At 47.9% G+C, this 18,480-nt stretch overlaps 1 protein-coding gene across 4 annotated transcripts in view; it reads left to right on the top strand.

The window, feature by feature from the left end:
* LOC142296261 (uncharacterized) overlaps nt 1–18,480 on the top strand; it is a 321,619-nt gene that overhangs the window by 244,517 nt on the left and 58,622 nt on the right. For 3 of the 4 annotated variants that reach the window (XM_075339645.1, XM_075339664.1, XM_075339635.1), the window contains 3 exons: nt 12,975–13,079; nt 14,522–14,632; nt 16,077–16,187. In XM_075339645.1, the coding sequence (XP_075195760.1) occupies nt 12,975–13,079; nt 14,522–14,632; nt 16,077–16,187 (327 nt within the window). The remainder of the gene's footprint in view (nt 1–12,974; nt 13,080–14,521; nt 14,633–16,076; nt 16,188–18,480) is intronic. The other variant, XM_075339654.1, reaches the window with a different exon arrangement.

Genomic DNA, 18,480 nt, shown 5'->3' with positions numbered 1-18,480 from the left:
GAGGAAAAGGAAGTAGGAAGTGGAAAAGGAAGTGGAAGTAGGAAGTGTAAAAGGAAGAGGAAGTGGGAAGTGGAAAAGGAAGTGGAAAAGGAAGTAGGAAGTGATAAAGGAAGTGGAAGAGGAAATAGGAAGTGGAAAAGGAAGTAGGAAGTGGAAGAGGAAGTGGAAAAGGAAGTAGGAAGTGGAAGAGGAAGTAGGAAGTGGAAGAGGAAATGAAAGAGGAAGTAGGTAGTGGAAAAGGAAGTAGAAGAGGAAGTAGATGTGGAAAAGGAAGTAAGAAGTGAAAGAGGAAGTGGGACAGAAGGTGGAAGTAGGAAGTGGAAGAGGAAGTAGGAAGTGGAAGAGGAAGTGGAAGAGGAAGTAGGAATTAGAAGAGGAAGTGGAAAAAGAAGTAGGAAGAGGTAGACGGGATGGTAAAGGAAGTGTAAGAGAAGTGGAAGAGGCAGTATGAGGTGGAAGAGGAAGTAGGAAGCGAAAGAGGTAGTGAAAGGGGAAGCAGGAAGTGGAAGGGGAGGAGGAAGAGGAAGTAGGAAGCGGAAGCAGAAAGTAAAAATGCAATAATAAACAGTAGATGTTACTCATCCCCTGCATTCCGTCAGTCCCCTCTCTCTCGGGCCCCTCAGTTCAGTTCAAAAATATTGATTCTTCTCCCTGCAGCCTCTCTCATGGCGCTCCCATCCTCTGGTTTCTAGGCCAACGCGACGGCGACCTCATTGCTTTTGGACTTCCTGCATGTATCTCCTTCCAGTCGTTCCGGCCCGATGCCCGGCTCTCCTCCTCTCTTCCTTGCCGAATATGTTGCCTCTCCGGGAAGTCCTCCGTCTGGTTTCTGTTCTCCATTTTCTCCATCCATCTCTCCTCCTCACTCAAGTCTTTCGTTGCAAAAAGGGATCCATCACGTCTTGTTACTCTCAGTATTGCAGGATACAGCAGTTGGAATTTTATGCCTTTACGATACAGCGCGGTACAAATCTTACTAAAGGCTTTCCTTTTGCGTGTAACCTCCGCCGAGTAGTCCCCGAAGATCAGCACCTTATGCCCTTGTAAAGACAGTGGGGTCCTCCTTCCTCTAAACGCTCGCAGCATCTCTTCTTTGTCTTTGTATTCCAAGTATTTTATTATCACTTGGCGCGGCCTGGCTGGTCCCGTCACTCCCGCGCTGTCTTCCTTCCCATTTGTTCCTCTTGTGCCTGGACGCTCTCTTACAGGGCCCACTCTGTGCGCTCTTTCCACCCTGCATTTGTGCGTTAGACCTAGCACCTTGGGGATCTCTGCTTCACATATGTTGTCCAATTGCCGCATGCTTATAGATTCCGGCAGTCCCACCAGCCTTAAATTGCTTCTTCTGGAGCGGTTTTCCAGATCCTCTAGTTTGTCTCTCATGGCCTGGGATCCCTCCACCATCTCCTGCAGCTGCCCCTTTAATGCTGCCACCTCGTCCTCTGTGTCAGAGATTCTTTGCTCCATCTCTGACATCCTGGCTCCCTGCTGTGCGATCTGTTCCTTTAAGGGTGCTAGCACTGCCCCCACCATAGCCTCTAGAGAGTCTTTGATCTTGTCTGCCAGGTGCACTGCCACTGCTCCAGCCAGATGGTCATAATCAATTTGCAGGCCTGGGAACTGCTCGTGCTGCCAGGCTGTCTGCTGCTCGTGGTGCTGGGCTGTCTGCTGCTGGGCTGTCTGCTGCTGGGCTGTCTGCTGCTGGTGCTGCTGGGCTGTCTGCTGCTCGTGGTGCTGGGCTGTCTGCTGCTGGGCTGTCTGCTTCTGGGCTGTCTGCTGCTGGGCTGTCTGCTGCTGGTGCTGCTGGGCTGTCTGCTGCTCGTGGTGCTGGGCTGTCTGCTGCTGGGCTGTCTGCTGCTGGGCTGTCTGCTGCTGGTGCTGCTGGGCTGTCTGCTGCTGGGCTGTGTGCTGCTGGTACTGCTGGGCTGTCTGCTGCTGGTGCTGCTGGGCTGTCTGCTGCTGGTGCTGCTGGGCTGTCTGCTGCTGGTGCTGCTGGGCTGTCTGCTGCTGGTGTTGCTGGGCTGTCTGCTGCTGGGCTGTCTGCTGCTGGTGCTGTTGGGCTGTCTGCTGCTGGAGTCGCTGGGCTGTCTGCTGCTGGACTTGCTGGGCTGTCTGCTGCTCCTGCTGCTCGGCTGCCTGCTGTTCGTGCTGCTCGGCTGCCTGCTGCACGTGTTGCCGAGCTCTTTGCTGCTATCTCAGCTGCTCCCCCTCCTCCTCCTCCATCCGTCCCCGCTCACCTCCCTGCACACCGCCGCGGCCCGCGGCCGCCATCTTGCGCTCCATGTGCACTGCTTTCTCTGCAGCACCCTGCTCCAGCTGTCTGCCGCCGCTCCGGAGGAGGTATCGCTCCATGCACGGTCACCTCCCGCTCCTCGCCTCCCTCTCTCTGCCTTCTCCCCCGGCCATGGGGCTCCTATAGTCGGTGTGTGGGGCTGAGGAACGTGCGCAGCTCTGTCTCCCGCATCCTCACATCACAGCGCCGGAACCGGAAGTCGCTTACAGTGTTTTTAAAAAGGAGCCAAGATGAACAAGTCATGGTTCAGCAAAGACTTTATCTACCTACCCCGGTGTCATCCTGGGGACGGATAAGAATGGCATATTTTTGAATGTGCTTGATGCAAATATAGCTGTGAAGTGTACAACTGGGGCACAACTGCTGCCACTGATGGGGTGTCTGTGTGGCCCAATTTTTGGAAAAAAGGGAGGCTCCGCTTGGAGTAACCCTTGCTTGCTGTGTTTTTTAAAAGGAGCCAAGATGAACAGAGCTGGGATCAGGAAAGACTTTGCTACCTACCCCGGTGTCATCCTGGGGACGGTTAAGGATGGCGTATTTTTGAATGTGCTTGATGCAAATCTAGCTGTGAAGTGTACAACTGGGGCACAACTGCTGCCACTGAAGGGGTGGGTGTGTGTGGGGCCCAATTTTTGGAAAAAATGGAGACTCCGCTTGGAGTAACCCTTGCTTACAGTGTTTTTAAAAAGGAGCCAAGATGAACAGAGCTGGGATCAGGAAAGACTTTGCTACCTACCCCGGTGTCATCCTGGGGACGGTTAAGGATGGCGTATTCTTGAATGTGCTTGATGCAAATCTAGCTGTGAAGTGTACAACTGGGGCACAACTGCTGCCACTGAAGGGGTGGGTGTGTGTGGGGCCCAATTTTTGGAAAAAAGGGAGACTCCGCTTGGAGTAACCCTTGCTTACAGTGTTTTTAAAAAGGAGCCAAGATGAACAGAGCTGGGATCAGGAAAGACTTTCCTACCTACCCCGGTGTCATCCTGGGGACGGTTAAGGATGGCGTATTTTTGAATGTGCTTGATGCAAATCTAGCTGTGAAGTGTACAACTGGGGCACAACTGCTGCCACTGAAGGGGTGGGTGTGTGTGGGGCCCAATTTTTGGAAAAAAAGGAGACTCCGCTTGGAGTAACCCTTGCTTACAGTGTTTTTAAAAAGGAGCCAAGATGAACAGAGCTGGGATCAGGAGAAACTTTGCTACCTACCCCGGTGTCATCCTGGGGACGGTTAAGGATGGCGTATTTTTGAATGTGCTTGATGTAACTGTACCTGTGAAGTGTACAACTGGGGCACAAGTGCTGCCACTGAAGGGGGTGGGTGTCTGTGTGGCCCAATTTTTGGAAAAAAGGGAGACTCTGCTTGGAGTCACCTTGCGGTGTTTTACATGATTTTAGAAGGGCGTACAATGCCTATATCGGTGTCTCCTCCTCTTTTTCCTTGTCCAGCTCTTTTATTTTCGCATGAGTATATGTCCTTGTCACTTTCCCATGTGTTTGTGTTGTGTTGCGAGTTGTTTGTCACCTTTTGGACACCTTTGAGGGTGTTTTCTAGGTGTTTTTATGTGTTTGTGAATGCCTGCCATTGTTTCCTATGCGGTTCGAGTTCGGTTCGTCGAACGGTCGACGAACCGAACTCGAACGAGACCTCCGTTCGACGAACCGACCTCGAGCCGAACCGGGACCGGTTCGCTCATCTCTAATAATTACACTAGTCTACAACACATATATGTTGGATTTTCTGCATCTTCTCAAAGCATATAATCTTGCAGAACTCTTGCAGAGAACAGAGCAATTAATAGTATTCTGCGTTCCATTAAAAAGGATCTTTCACCAAATGTTTCACGTTGAACTGTAAAAAGGAAGTAATTTTGGCTGCAGAGTGGAATAAAATGTTTTGAGTTCTTTTTATTTCACCTTGGGCTATGTCCACACAGTGTATTTTTGTACCATTTCTTGCATGCTTTTTTCATTAGTTTTATACAAATTCATGGTGATAAAACACCATTTTTACAGTACCAGCAAAGCCTATGTCGCGGGCGTAGGAGGGGACGCTGCGCTCTCCCACTGCTCGGGTCTGGCCACTGCTGCTGCGGCTGCTGCTCGGTGGTGGCTCGAGCGGTGGGCCGAATCCCGGGGACTCGAGCGGCGTTCCTCGCCCGTGAGTGAAAAGGGTGGGGATTAATTGTGGGGATTGGATATTGTCCGTGACGCCACCCACGGTTGTGGTGAGATTGGTGACACCACCGCTGCTCTGGACGGAGATCCCGGGAGCGATGACAGGGAGCAGCCTGGATGTTAGTTCTCCCCTCCGTGGTAGGGGGTTGGTTGTCCCGGTGAGGGGGTACGGATGGATGGCAGGCGGGTTACGGGGCCTGGTGAGGTGCAGGGTCGTGGGGGCAGCACTGTGCCGCACGGCACGGTGGTACTCACTCAGCCAATGATGTACACAGAGTCTCCGGTAAAACAAACGGCTGGATGGACGGGTCCCACAGATGGCTGCGGTGTTTCTCCTCCCGGCAGGTTGATGGTGACTGCCTTTCCCTGCACCTGTGTATTGTGACGTTCCAATGGGTTCCCACCGGTAACCCGCTCCCCAGCTTGAAGGTTGCTGAAGGAGCCCTTTTTGCCCGCAGGCTCTGGCCCTGGGAACTTTAGCCTTGGCGGTGACTGTGTTTCCCTCTCTCGGTTGGACTGTTGCCTTCTGTCGGGACTTGGCTGCTGGGAAACCCAAGAGGTTCCCTTCTCTAACGGATTTGGCAAATTCACAGCGACTCCTATCCTTGCCGGGGTCCGTAAGCCCCTGCCGGATGGTGCTGGCTTCTCTTTGCATACCGGTCCGGTACCGCTGGGCCACCGCCCGTCCACGGTCCTTACGGCTAGCTCCAATAGGCCTCTCCTGCAGACGGTCACCACAGTCTGCCAACCTTGCTGATCCGTCCGGGCCACACACCCGGACCAACTTCTGTCTGCTCAACTGCTACTTCCCTCCTTCCACTTTCACTTCAAACTGCAAACCCTACTCTTTTTCCCGCCTCCAGGACTGTGAACTCCTTGGTGGGTGGGACAAACTGCCTGGCCCACCCCCTGGTGTGGACATCAGCCCCTGGAGGAAGGCAACAAGGGTTTTTGTCTGACTTCGGTGTGCCTGACCGGGAGTGTGGGGTGTGTTGGTGTTGCTCTGTGACGACCTGGCTTGTCCAGTGCGCCACACATATGATATTCCAGAAATCTCATGCCACACACACAAAATACATGCATTTATTTCCTGACTGAAATAGCAACCTGCTTGGTTTTTGCTTTGTTTTTCAAAGAAACAGTATGTCAATTCTTTCAAATTATTTTGCCTCTGTTTTACCTTATTTTGTTCACCTATACAAAGCAATGAGTTACTGCAAAAATGCAGCAAAACAAAATGCCAGACAAACTGCTCCAAAACCACAGGTTATTTCCTGCCAAGAGATGAGGGTTTGCTACAGTATAGCTGCAAAAAAAATGCTGCAAAAACACAGTGTGAACATAGCCTTAGGGCAGCATGAGCGATCGCACCCGCCCCCGTCATTTCATTGCCCGTGTCGCACAAAGTTGTTAAACCCCTGTCACACGTACTTACCTCCCTAACGACGTCGCTGTGGGCGGCGAACATCCTCTTCCTGAAGGGGGAGGGACGTTCGGCGTCACAGTGACCTCACACAGCGGCTGCCCAATAGAAGCGGAGGGGCAAAGATGAGTGGGACGTAACATCCCGCCCACCTTCTTCCTTCCTCATTGCTGGCGGGACGCAGGTAAGTTGTTGTTCGTCGTTCCCGGGGTGTCACACGTAGCAATGTGTGCTGCCACAGAAACGACAAACAACCGGCGCGCAGAAGGAGGAACGACATTATGGAAATAAATGCCGTGTCATTGAGCAACGATAAGGTGAGTATTTTTGCTCGTTACGGTACGACATCTCTAACAATGCCGGATGTGCGTCACAAATTCCGTGACCCCCGGCGATATATTGCACAATATATTGTACCGTGTAACGCCGCCCTTACTGTTACTGGGATATTAGAAATCAAAGTATTGGACCCATATGAGTTCATTTTTGTTAAAGAGGTATTCTCATCTCCAAGATCTTATCTGCTATGATCGCTGAGGACAGAACTAGACACAGTGATAGGTATGGGACTTGAGAACTAGCTGCGCACTATGGATAGGCAACATTGCTCATGCATCTCCCCTAAGAAGAGACTGCCTTAAATGCTTACAGGATGATAGCTGACCTCAGGGGTCACGTCCGGGTAACAAGGCGCCGGCCCTTTAAAAAAGGGGAAGAGGCTGTGGCAGGCCCCGGGGCAGGAACGGGACGGGACACCTGGGACTGCCAGACAGGTGAGAAGAATGGTGCTCCTGAGACATGGAAGTGGGAGCGTGTGGGGGTGCCGCATGGGGACCAGGTGCTACAGTACCACCTGTTACACCCTTTCCTTTTCAGGAATCTCTTAATGAGAAGAGACTCATCAACATTCTCCTCTGGTTCCCAATACCTTTCCTCTGGACTGAAACCCTTCTAATCTACCAAATAGTAGGTCCTACCTTGGATCCATTTTTCATCAAGAATGTGTCATGTCTAGAGATGAGCCACCCCCCTGGAGTTCGAGTTCGGTTCGGTACGGGGCACCGTTCGATGAGCCGTTCGACGAAGCTCTCGAACCCCATTGAAAACAATGGGAGGCAATCACAAACACATAAAAACGCATTATAAATGTACACATACAGTTAATAAACATTGCCATAACACTTACCGGTGCCTGCGATGTGTCCTGCACTCTGTCTCCCGCCGCTTTTCCATCAGTAATCGCTGCGTCCTCCCGGTAACCAGCAGTGATGCAGGACCTATCGTGACGTCAAAATAGCCATGTGACCAGTCACGTGTCTATTATCTCATTGGCTACAGACTGGTCACATAGCTTTGACGTCATGCTAGGTCCTGTCATGGCACTCTCCGGTACACAGTGCATGTTTGTGTATCGCCGTGTACCGGCAACATGCTCTGGCATACGGTCGACTTCCCGTTCTGCTTCCCCGTTCCATTATTGACCGGCTGACACAGCCGGTAAATAACGAAGATCAACGTTGCCATAGCAATGCGTCTCTTAGCGGTGACATCACCGCTAACAGCCGCAGCGGCTCCGGGAATCACGTGATCGGAGCACCGTTGCTATGGCGACCCGTCTGTCAGCGGTGACAGTACCGCTAACAGCCAGCAGCACTGATCACTCACGGAGTGAAAAGCCTGCACAGGGAGCAGCGTCTTTCTCCCATGCAGTGCTGCTGATGGAACAGAGCTGCATGTGTTGAAGGAGAAAGAAGACAGAAGACCATGGATCGTGGAGGGATAAGAGGGACTAATAAACATGGAGTCTCTAAGTGTGTCTGTGTATTTATTTCTATTAAAGTATTTTTTCTCTGTGTGGTGTCTTTTTTTTAACCCTTTATTGGAGATTCTTAATGGCCGGGTCAAACTTGCCTGACATTAAGGGGCACTTTGCCCACTATGACATCGCAGGTGCGATGTCGGTGGGGTCATGTCGAAAGTGACGCACTTCCTGCGTCGCTCTCGACATCGTAGTGTGTAAATCCTAGATGATACGATTAACGAGCGCAAAAGCGTCGTAATCATATCATTGGTGTAGCGTTGGCGAATTCCATAATTACACTGACGCGACGGTCTGATGTTGTTCCTCCCTCCTGCGGCAGTACACATCGCTGTGTGTGAAGTCGCAGTAGCAAGGAACATCTCCTACCTGCGTGATCGCGGCTCCCGTAGGATATGCGGAAGGAAGAAGGTGGTCGGGATGTTTACATCCCGCTCATCTCCACCTCTCCGCTCCTATTGGCCGCCTGCCGTGTGACGTCGCAGTGACGCCGCACGACCCGCCCCCTTAAGAAGGAGGCGGTTCGCCGGCCAGATCGACGTCGCACGGCAGGTGAGTGCATGTGAAGCTGCCATAGCGATAATATTTGCTACAGCAGCTATCACAATGATATTGCAGCTGCGAAAGGAGCAGGGACTATCGAGCTCGGCATCGCAGCATCGGCTTGCGATGTCATAGTGTGCAAAGTACCCCTAAGAATCTCTGGCTTAATACTAGCTAGTAAAACAAAGCTAGTATTAACTCATTATTACCCAGCAAGCCACCCGGCTTCAGGGCTGCTGGAAGAGTTGGATACAGCGCCAGATGATGGCGCTTCTATTAGAGTGCCATTTTCTGGGGCGGCTGCGGACTGCAATTTGCAGCAGAGGGGCCCAGAAACCTCGGGCTAACCTGTGCTGCGGATTCCAATCCCCAGCTGCCTAGTTGTACCCAGCTGGACACAAAAAATGCTTCCCTGGATTTTCCATTGCCAGTGAAGGTAACACCAAGCAGTGGGGGTTGGCAGCCAGTAGCTGCTTGGATTACCCTTAACTAGCAATACCAAAAATGCAGCGGGAGCCCATATATATTTTTTAATTATTTATTTAAATAACTAAAAAAAAAAGGGCTTCCCTGTATTTTGATTGCTGGACATCACAGTGCTGTAAAAATAAATCTTTAAAAAAAAGACATAGTGCTCCGTGGTATTTTTGATTCTCAGCGCAGATAAAGCAGACAGCTACGGGTTGCCACCCTCATCTGCCTGGTGTTACCTTGGCTGGCAATCAAAATACAGGGAACCCCATTAAATTTTTTTATTTAAAAAAATAGTTAAAAAAAAAAAATTACGTTGGGTCCCCCCATTTTTGATAGCCATCTAGAGTAAAGCAGACGGCTGTAGCCTGAAAACCACAGCTGGCAGCTTTACCGTGGTTGGGGATCCAATGTGGAGGTCACCCCAGGCTCTTTTTTTATAATTATTTTATAAAAATTAATAATTACAAAAAAAAGTAGGGTCCCCCCAAATTGGATCACTAGCCAAGGTAAAGCGGACAGCTGTGGTCTGGTATTCTCAGGGTGAGAAGGTCCATAGTTATTGGGCCTTCACAGCCTAAAAATAGCAGGCCGCAGGCGCACCAGAAGTGGCACATCCACTAGATGCGCCAATCCTGGCGCTTCACCCCAGCTCATCCTATGCCCTGGTGCAATGGCAAACGGGGTAATAAATGGGGTTGATACTAGCTGTAAGGTCACCTGACATCAAGCCCAGCAGTTTGTGATGTCATGGCGTCTATCACATACCCGACATCACAAACTGTCAGTACTAACAAAACAAATAGACAAAAAAAATGTATTTGAAAAAACACTCCCCAAAACATTCCCTCTTTCACCAATTTATTGTAAGGAAAAAAAATAAGGGGGTCCCACGATGACTCTGGACCGTCTAGAATATGGGGTGACACGCTCAGGGAACGTATCCCCCATTTTCTAGGAGTGCAGACCCTCCATGTGAGGAGTGTGGGTGCAATGAATCTGCACCCACTCTCCCTAGGTTCACAGCAGCAGAGTCCATGTCGTAAGTGTTGCTACCAAAGCTGCAATGCCCTGCTCATGAGGTAAGGGCATGCCTAATCAGGAGAACTATTCTAGATTTCCAAATATTGGTATTTGCTGATATTATTGCTATTCCACCTACTATATATTGGGGATAGGATCTTGGAGATGGAATACCCCTTTAAGTCCAGTTATCCAGCTGAATGAATACTAAAAACAGAGCTCGCTGTTTAGAGATGTTTTCTTGTGGCGCATAACGGACTCTCATGTTTGGTAGTCGTTCAGCAGGGCAACTATAAAATCAAATACCTCCATTTGTAAATGTAGTATAGCACTCCTGATCAACTATGTTCCCTTACCTCATGAGCAGTGCATTGCAGTAGCTTACAGATGCATGGTTACCACCACTCACTGTGTCTGAACACAGGAAGCTGAGCTGACAGCCGCTCTGTGCATGCGGCAGCGTCTATTGTGAAGGAGGGGGCCGCGGGGGATCAACGCTGCACAGCTACCGTGGGACAACGGGGAACACCGGTGGGGTTATAGGGGTGACCTGGCAGGGGCTGGGGAGGAGGTTTCAGTCACATGTGTCATGGCACATGCGACAGAAATTAGAGGAGTAGGGTGCATGCGGCCGGCGCGCTGCTGTGCGTGAGGCCATCTTGGATTTCAGGGAGGGGGTCGGGAGGGGCACTTTGGCGACACCAGTGGACCGGGGAGGAGATTTATCTCCCATCTGACATGTTTGTTCATGCCAGATGGGAGATAAATATTTTTTTACCAGCGCTGTCATTTACTGTAACGTGATCATCGGTATACGGTGTATACCGGTGATCACGTGAGCACGGACCGGAAAAACCGGCCTGAATCATGATCTACAGGGTCTCAGCTACCCCCTGAAACCCCAGAGATTTTCTGACACTGGGGGGTGCTAGTCACTTATTTCTGCCTGCTGTTTATAAACGGCAGATCAGAATAAGGCTTCATTCACATGACCGATCCGTTTTTGCGGTCCGCAAAAAAGGTCAGTTTTTTTCACAGGTGCATCCGTGTGGCATCCGTTTCCGTTCCGTATACGGTCCGTATGTCATCCGTTTGTCATCCGTGTGCCTTCCGTTTTTTTTGCGTACTGCAAAAAACTGAAGGAGGGAAAATACATAAATTTACCCAGGATCCATAGCTTCAACCTACATGAGGCGGTCACATGTTCCCTCCAGTGCCATTTTCTACTGCTTTTCACAGCGTAGAGCGCTCTGGTGATTTTCTTGTGCTTGTACACTTCATATCAGTCTTTTCTGTCATTATAATGGCAGAAAGACACATAATGTCCCACTCTCCTGCATTTTGTAATTTTGCACCCTTTGGTGCCTTTCATGTGGCACTAAGTGGTGCTTAGCCTTGTATTTACCAAAAAAAATAAATAAATTTAAAAAAAAAAATGACGTGGGGTTCCCCCTATTTTTGATAGCCAGCTAGGGTAAAGCAGACGGCTGCAGTCTGCAGACCACAGCTGGCAGCTTCACCTTGGCTGGTAATCCAAAACTGAGGGCATCCCAGGCTATTATTTTAAATTAAATAAATAATTTTAAAAAAAAAACACGTGGGGTCCCCCCCAAAATTGGATCACCAGCCAAGGTAGAGCGGACAGCTGGGGTCTGATATTCTCAGACTAGGGAGGTCCATGGATATTGGACTCTCCCCAGCCTAAAAATAGCAGGCCGCAGCCGCCCCAGAAGTGGCGCATCCATTAGATGTGCCAATCCTGGTGCTTCGCCCCAGCTCATCCCGTTGCCCTGGTGCGCTGGCAAACGGGGTAATATATGAGGTTAATACCAGATGTGTAATGTCACCTGGCATCAAGCCCTGGGGTTTGTGAGGTCAGGCGTCTATCAGATACCCGACATCACCAACCCAGTCAGTAATAAAAAAAAAAATAGACGACAAACACATTTTTATTTGAAAAAACACTGCCCAAAACATTCCCTCTTTCACCAATTTATTAGAAAGAAAAACAAATCCAGGTCTGCTGTAATCCAAGGCGTTCCCATGACGGTCCATACCATAGTCACTGTCCCAGTCAATGAAGAACAGAATGTTCCATATTGGCTGGGACAGCATTGACCTGAGCTAACATCAATAGGTCAGCCCAGATCACTGCAGGGCATGACAAGTGCTGCTGTCAGGAGCGAGGTACATTACCGGCGGTGACGATCTCCTGCACTGCTGATAGCAGAGCTGTCACTGACTTCAATGACCGCCGCCTTCACAGCCAAGTATCGCGGGAGCCTGTCACGTCACCGTTAGTCATTAGTCACAGTCTCGGGTCGGCAGAGAGAGGAAATGTGAAGCGGCAGCCATGGAGGACAGTGACAGCGCTGAGGTCGGGAGGGCAAGACTTCATTACTGCAGGTAAGCCGAGTGGGGCCATGTGTGCGGAGTGCGAGGTGGGTGGAGCCTAGCGGGGTAATGTGTGCGAAGTGTGAGGTGGGTGGAGCTAAACGGGGTAATGTGTGCAGAGTGTGAGGTGGGTGGAGCTAAGCGGGGTAATGTGTCCGGAGTGCGAGGTGGGTGGAGCCAAGCGGGGCCATGTATGCGGAGTGGGAGGTGGGTGGAGCCTAGCGGGGTCATGTGTGCAGGTAGCGGAGTGCGAAGTGGGTGGAGCCTAGCAGGGCCATGTGGCGCTGAAGACGTCAGTGCCGGGGACTGCATGGCTGGGGACAGGTGAGTGTGAGTGTGTGTGTGTGTGTACATGCCGCGTACAGGAGGGGGCGGAGCCCAGCGGGGTAGTGTCGGCTCCCTGCACACGTAACCAGGGTAAATATCGGGTTACCAAGCAAAGCGCTTTGCTTGGATACCTGATATTTATCTTGGCTACCAGCTTACGCAGGCTGCCAGCGATGGCTCCCTGCATACTGTAGCTGTAAAAAGCCCTGCTTTTGGTGATTGAGCCGTTCTCAAACGTAACTCGAACTTTCGAGCTTTTAGCAAAAAGCTCGAGTTCGAGTTCGATGTCGAGCACCCCCAAAATCACTCGAACATGAAATTGGCGAACCTCGAACCTTGAACATCGCTCATCTGTAGTCATGTCCCCAGCGGAGTTATGTTACACAAAATAGTTAAGCCTTAGAGAAAGTGTCTTAGAGCACGTTTCTTAGATCAAACACTGTATTAGCTACAAGTGGTTTATGATTCCATTGATAATTCTGTAAGCACCTCTTTTTCTTTTTTAGGGAAAGAGAAAAAATCAAATAAAGGAAAGAAAGCATTAATCCAAAACAAGAGTTTTGAACCTGAATTGCAGCAAACAAGAACTCCCCTAAGATCAGAAACAAGTGGTAAAGATATCCTTCATTGCTTTGACATCTGAACAGATACCTGTCTTAACCTAATTTAGAAATTATTGATAAACGTATAATTACACTAGTCTACAACACATATCTGTTGGATTTTCTGCATCTTCTCAAAGCATATACGGTAATCTTGCAGAACTCTTGCAGAGAACCAAGGGATTAATAGCATTCTACGTTCCATTAAAAAGGATCTTTCACCAAATGTTTCACGTTGAACTGTAAAAAGGAAGTAATTATGGCTGCAGAGTGGAATAAAATGTTTTGAGTTCTTTTTATTTCACCTTGGGCTATGTCCACACAGTGTGTTTTTGTACCATTTCTTGCATGTTTTTTTCATTAGTTTTATACAATTTCATGGTGATAAAACACCGTTTTTACAGTACCAGCAAAGCCTATGATATTCCAGAAATCTCATGCCACACACACAAAATACATGCATTTTTTTCCTGACTGAAATAGCAACCTGCTTGGTTTTTGCTGCATTTTTCAAAGAAACAGTATGTCAATTCTTTCAAATTATTTTGCCTCTGTTTTACCTTATTTTGTTCACCTATACAAAGCAATGAGTTACTGCAAAAATGCAGCAAAAAAACGCCAGAAAAACTGCTCCAAAAGCACAGGTTAATTCCTGCCAAGAGATGAGGATTTGCTACAGTATAGCTGCAGAAAAAAAACGCTGCAAAAAACACACTGTGTGAACATAGCCTTACTGTTACTGGGATATTAGCAATCAAAGTATTTGACCCATATGAGTTCATCTTTGTGGAAGAGGTATTCTCATCTCCAAGATTTTATCTGCTACAATTGCCGAAGACAGAACTAGACACAGTAATAGGTACGGGACCTGAGAACTAGCTGCGCACTAAGGATTGGCAACATTGCTCATGCATCTCCCCTAAGAAGAGACTGCCTTAAATGCTTACAGGATGATAGCTGACCTCAGGGGTCACTTCCAGGTAACAAGGTGCCAGCCCTTTAAAAAAGGGGAAGAGGCTGTGACAGGCCCCGAGGTAGGAATGGGACAGGACACCTGGGACTGCCAGACAGGTGAGAAGAATGGCGCTCCTGAGACATGGAAGTGGGAGCGTGTGGGGGTGCCTCATGCGGAATAGGTGCTACAGTACCATCTGTTACACCCTTTCCTTTTCAGGAATCTCTTAATGAGAAGAGACTCATCAACATTCTCCTCTGGTTCCCAATACCTTTCCTCTGGACCGAAACCCTTCCAATCTGCCAAATAGTAGGTCCTACCTTGGATCCATTTTTCATCAAGAATGTTCATGTCCCCACCGGAGTTATGTTACACAAAATAGTAAAGCCTTAGAGAAAGTGTCTTAGAGCATGTTTCTTAGATCAAACACTGTATTAGCTACAAGTGGTTTATGATCCCATTGATAATTCTGTAAGCACCTCTTTTTCTTTTTTAGGGAAAGAAAAAAAATCAAATAAAGGAAAAAAAGCATTAATCCAAAACAAGAGTTTTGAATCTGAATTGCAGCAAACAAGAACTCGCCAAAGATCAAAAACAGAAACAAGTGGTAAAGATATCCATCATTGCTTTGACATCTGAACAGATACCTGTCTTAACCTAATTTAGAAATTATTGATAAACGTATAATTACACTAGTCTACAACACATATCTGTTGGATTTTCTGCATCTTCTCAAAGCATATACGGTAATCTTGCAGAACTCTTGAAGAGAACCAAGGGATTAATAGCATTCTACGTTCCATTAAAAGAATCTTTCACCAAATGTTTCACGTTGAACTGTAAAAAGGAAGTAATTATGGCTGCAGAGTGGAATAAAATGTTTTGAGTTCTTTTTATTTCACCTTGGGCTATGTCCACACAGTGTGTTTTTGTACCATTTCTTGCATGTTTTTTTCATTAGTTTTATACAATTTCATGGTGATAAAACACTGTTTTTACAGTACCAGCAAAGTCTATGATATTCCAGAAATCTCATGCCACACACACAAAATACATGCATTTTTTTCCTGACTGAAATAGCAACCTGCTTGGTTTTTGCTGCATTTTTCAAAGAAACAGTATGTCAATTCTTTCAAATTATTTTGCCTCTGTTTTACCTTATTTTGTTCACCTATACAAAGCAATGAGTTACTGCAAAAATGCAGCAAAAAAACGCCAGAAAAACTGCTCCAAAAGCACAGGTTAATTCCTGCCAAGAGATGAGGATTTGCTACAGTATAGCTGCAGAAAAAAAACGCTGCAAAAACACACACTGTGTGAACATAGCCTTACTGTTACTGGGATATTAGCAATCAAAGTATTTGACCCATATGAGTTCATCTTTGTGGAAGAGGTATTCTCATCTCCAAGATTTTATCTGCTACAATTGCCGAAGACAGAACTAGACACAGTAATAGGTACGGGACCTGAGAACTAGCTGCGCACTAAGGATTGGCAACATTGCTCATGCATCTCCCCTAAGAAGAGACTGCCTTAAATGCTTACAGGATGATAGCTGACCTCAGGGGTCACTTCCAGGTAACAAGGTGCCAGCCCTTTAAAAAAGGGGAAGAGGCTGTGACAGGCCCCGAGGCAGGAACGGGACAGGACACCTGGGACTGCCAGACAGGTGAGAAGAATGGCGCTCCTGAGACATGGAAGTGGGAGCGTGTGGGGGTGCCTCATGCGGAAAAGGGTGCTACAGTACCACCTGTTACACCCTTTCCTTTTCAGGAATCTCTTAATGAGAAGAGACTCATCAACATTCTCCTCTGGTTCCCAATACCTTTCCTCTGGACCGAAACCCTTCCAATCTACCAAATAGTAGGTCCTACCTTGGATCCAATTTTCATCAAGAATGTGTCATGTCCCCACCGGAGTTATGTTACACAAAATAGTAAAGCCTTAGAGAAAGTGTCTTAGAGCATGTTTCTTAGATCAAACACTGTATTAGCTACAAGTGGTTTATGATCCCATTGATAATTCTGTAAGCACCTCTTTTTCTTTTTTAGGGAAAGAGAAAAAATCAAATAAAGGAAAGAAAGCATTAATCCAAAACAAGAGTTTTGAACCTGAATTGCAGCAAACAAGAACTCGCCAAAGATCAAAAACAGAAACAAGTGGTAAAGATATCCTTCATTGCTTTGACATCTGAACAGATACCTGTCTTAAAGGGAACCTGTCATCAGAAATTTAGCTATAAAGCTAAAAGTTCCCCCCTCTACAGCTCCTGGGCTGCATTCTAGGAAGCTTCCTATAGTTTTTGTGGCCCCTTTTATTCCAAAATACATACTTTATAAACTTGTACCTTTTCTTATGCAAATTTCTTTAATCGTCCATGGGGGCGGGCTGCCTGATGTACGTTGCTGTCCTCCTGCCGATTTACGCCGCCCCCGAACGCTGAATTTCAAACCTCAGGATGCCGCCCCTGGGTGCCCGTGGTCCCGCGCATGCGCTGTGCTACTGTAGCGGTGCCGTGCACTGCGTGCACGTGTGACCGCTAGTGACGCTTTGCACGGGCACGAGGTTATGGGCGGCGCTGTGAGTGTCATCAGCAAGTGCCGACCATAACCTCGTGACCGCACTTTCGCCTATTCCTCCAGCGTTCTGCTCGCTGGCCAGATGACCGGACGTCACCTCCTTCCCATCCTGCTCAGCAGCAGGAAATAGATGGGAGGAGCAGATGGAGCAGTCGGTGCCCGCGCAAAGCGTCACCAGCGGTGACACGTGCACGCAGTGCACGGCACCGCTACAGTAGCACAGCGCATGCGCGGGACCAGAGGCACCCAGGGGCGGCATCCTGAGGTTTGAAATTCAGCGTTCGGGGGCGGCGTAAATCGGCAGGAGGACAGCAACGTACATCAGGCAGCCCGCCCCCATGGACAATTAAAGAAATTTGCATAAGAAAAGGAACAAGTTTATAAAGTATTTATTTTGGAATAAAAGGGGCCACAAAAACTATAGGAAGCTTCCTAGAATGCAGCCCAGGAGCTGCAGAGGGGGGAACTTTTAGCTTTATAGCTAAATTTCTGATGACAGATTCACTTTAACCTAATTTCGAAATCTAATATATAAAGCTGAATGTGTGTATGTGTGTGTGTATGTATGTATGTCCGGGATTGGCATCTGCATCGTCGCGGCTACAGCCACAAAATTTTGCACACTCACACTTCTGGACCCCGAGAGCGTCATAGGCTATGTTTTGAGGGGAAATTTTAAACCCGCGCTTTACAGTTATTCACCAAGAAAACTGCCTCCATTAAAGCGAATGGAGCTGGGAGCCACAGTGCAGCCAGAACTTCAGAAGAATGCGCAGCCACGCCCTTAAATGGAATGTTGGTGTGTCACAATGCAGCCAGGGAAAGAGACAGACACAAACAGGGTAAAAAACAGACAGACAGGGTAAGAGACAGATAGGGAAAGAGAGAGACAGGTTAAGAGACAGACACAGACAGGTAAAGAGACAGACAAAGAGGCAGAGACAGACATAGGGAAACAGACAGACAGGGAAAGAGAGGGAAAGAGACAGACAAAGAGACAGACACAGGGAAAGAGACAAATAGGGAAAGAGAGAGACAGGTTAAGAGACAGAGACAGACATAGGGAAACAGACAGGGAAAGAGAGGGAAAGAGACAGGCAAAGAGACAGACACAGGGAAAGAGACAGAGGGAAAGAGACAGACAGGGAAAGAGACAGACAGACAGATAGACAGGGAAAGAGATTGAGACAGACGGAGAAAGAAACAGACAGAGATAGAGAGACAGAGAGATATATACAGAGGGGGAGACAGACATTATAATTACATTTCTATCTATTTGTTTTGTGTTTTTTGTGTGCAGAATACATATTTGTTAATACATTCTATTTTGTTAACACCAGTTATTAACCCGGGTGAAGCCGGGTAGTACAGCTAGTTATTGATAAACTTATAGTTACACTAGTCTACAACACATATCTGTTGGATTTTCTGCATCTTCTCAAAGCATATAATCTTGCAGAACTCTTACAGAGAACCGAGGGATTAATAGCATTCTGCTTTCCATTAAAAGGATCTTTCACCAAATGTTTTACATTGAACTGTAAAAAGGAAGTAATTATGGCTGCAGAGTGGAATAAAATGTTTTGAGTTCTTTTTATTTCACCTTGGGCTATGTCCACACAGTGTGTTTTTGTACCATTTCTTGCATGTTTTTTTCATTAGTTTTATACAATTTCATGGTGATAAAACACCGTTTTTACAGTACCAGCAAAGTCTATGATATTCCAGAAATCTCATGCCACACACACAAAATACATGCATTTTTTTCCTGACTGAAATAGCAACCTGCTTGGTTTTTGCTGCATTTTTCAAAGAAACAGTATGTCAATTCTTTGAAATTATTTTGCCTCTGTTTTACCTTATTTTGTTCACCTAT

The sequence above is a fragment of the Anomaloglossus baeobatrachus genome, chromosome 1 (genome assembly GCF_048569485.1).
Source record: "Anomaloglossus baeobatrachus isolate aAnoBae1 chromosome 1, aAnoBae1.hap1, whole genome shotgun sequence".
Classification (NCBI taxonomy): domain Eukaryota; kingdom Metazoa; phylum Chordata; class Amphibia; order Anura; family Aromobatidae; genus Anomaloglossus; species Anomaloglossus baeobatrachus.
Note: the sequence above shows the minus strand (reverse complement) of the source record. Positions and strands in the feature narration are given on the sequence as shown.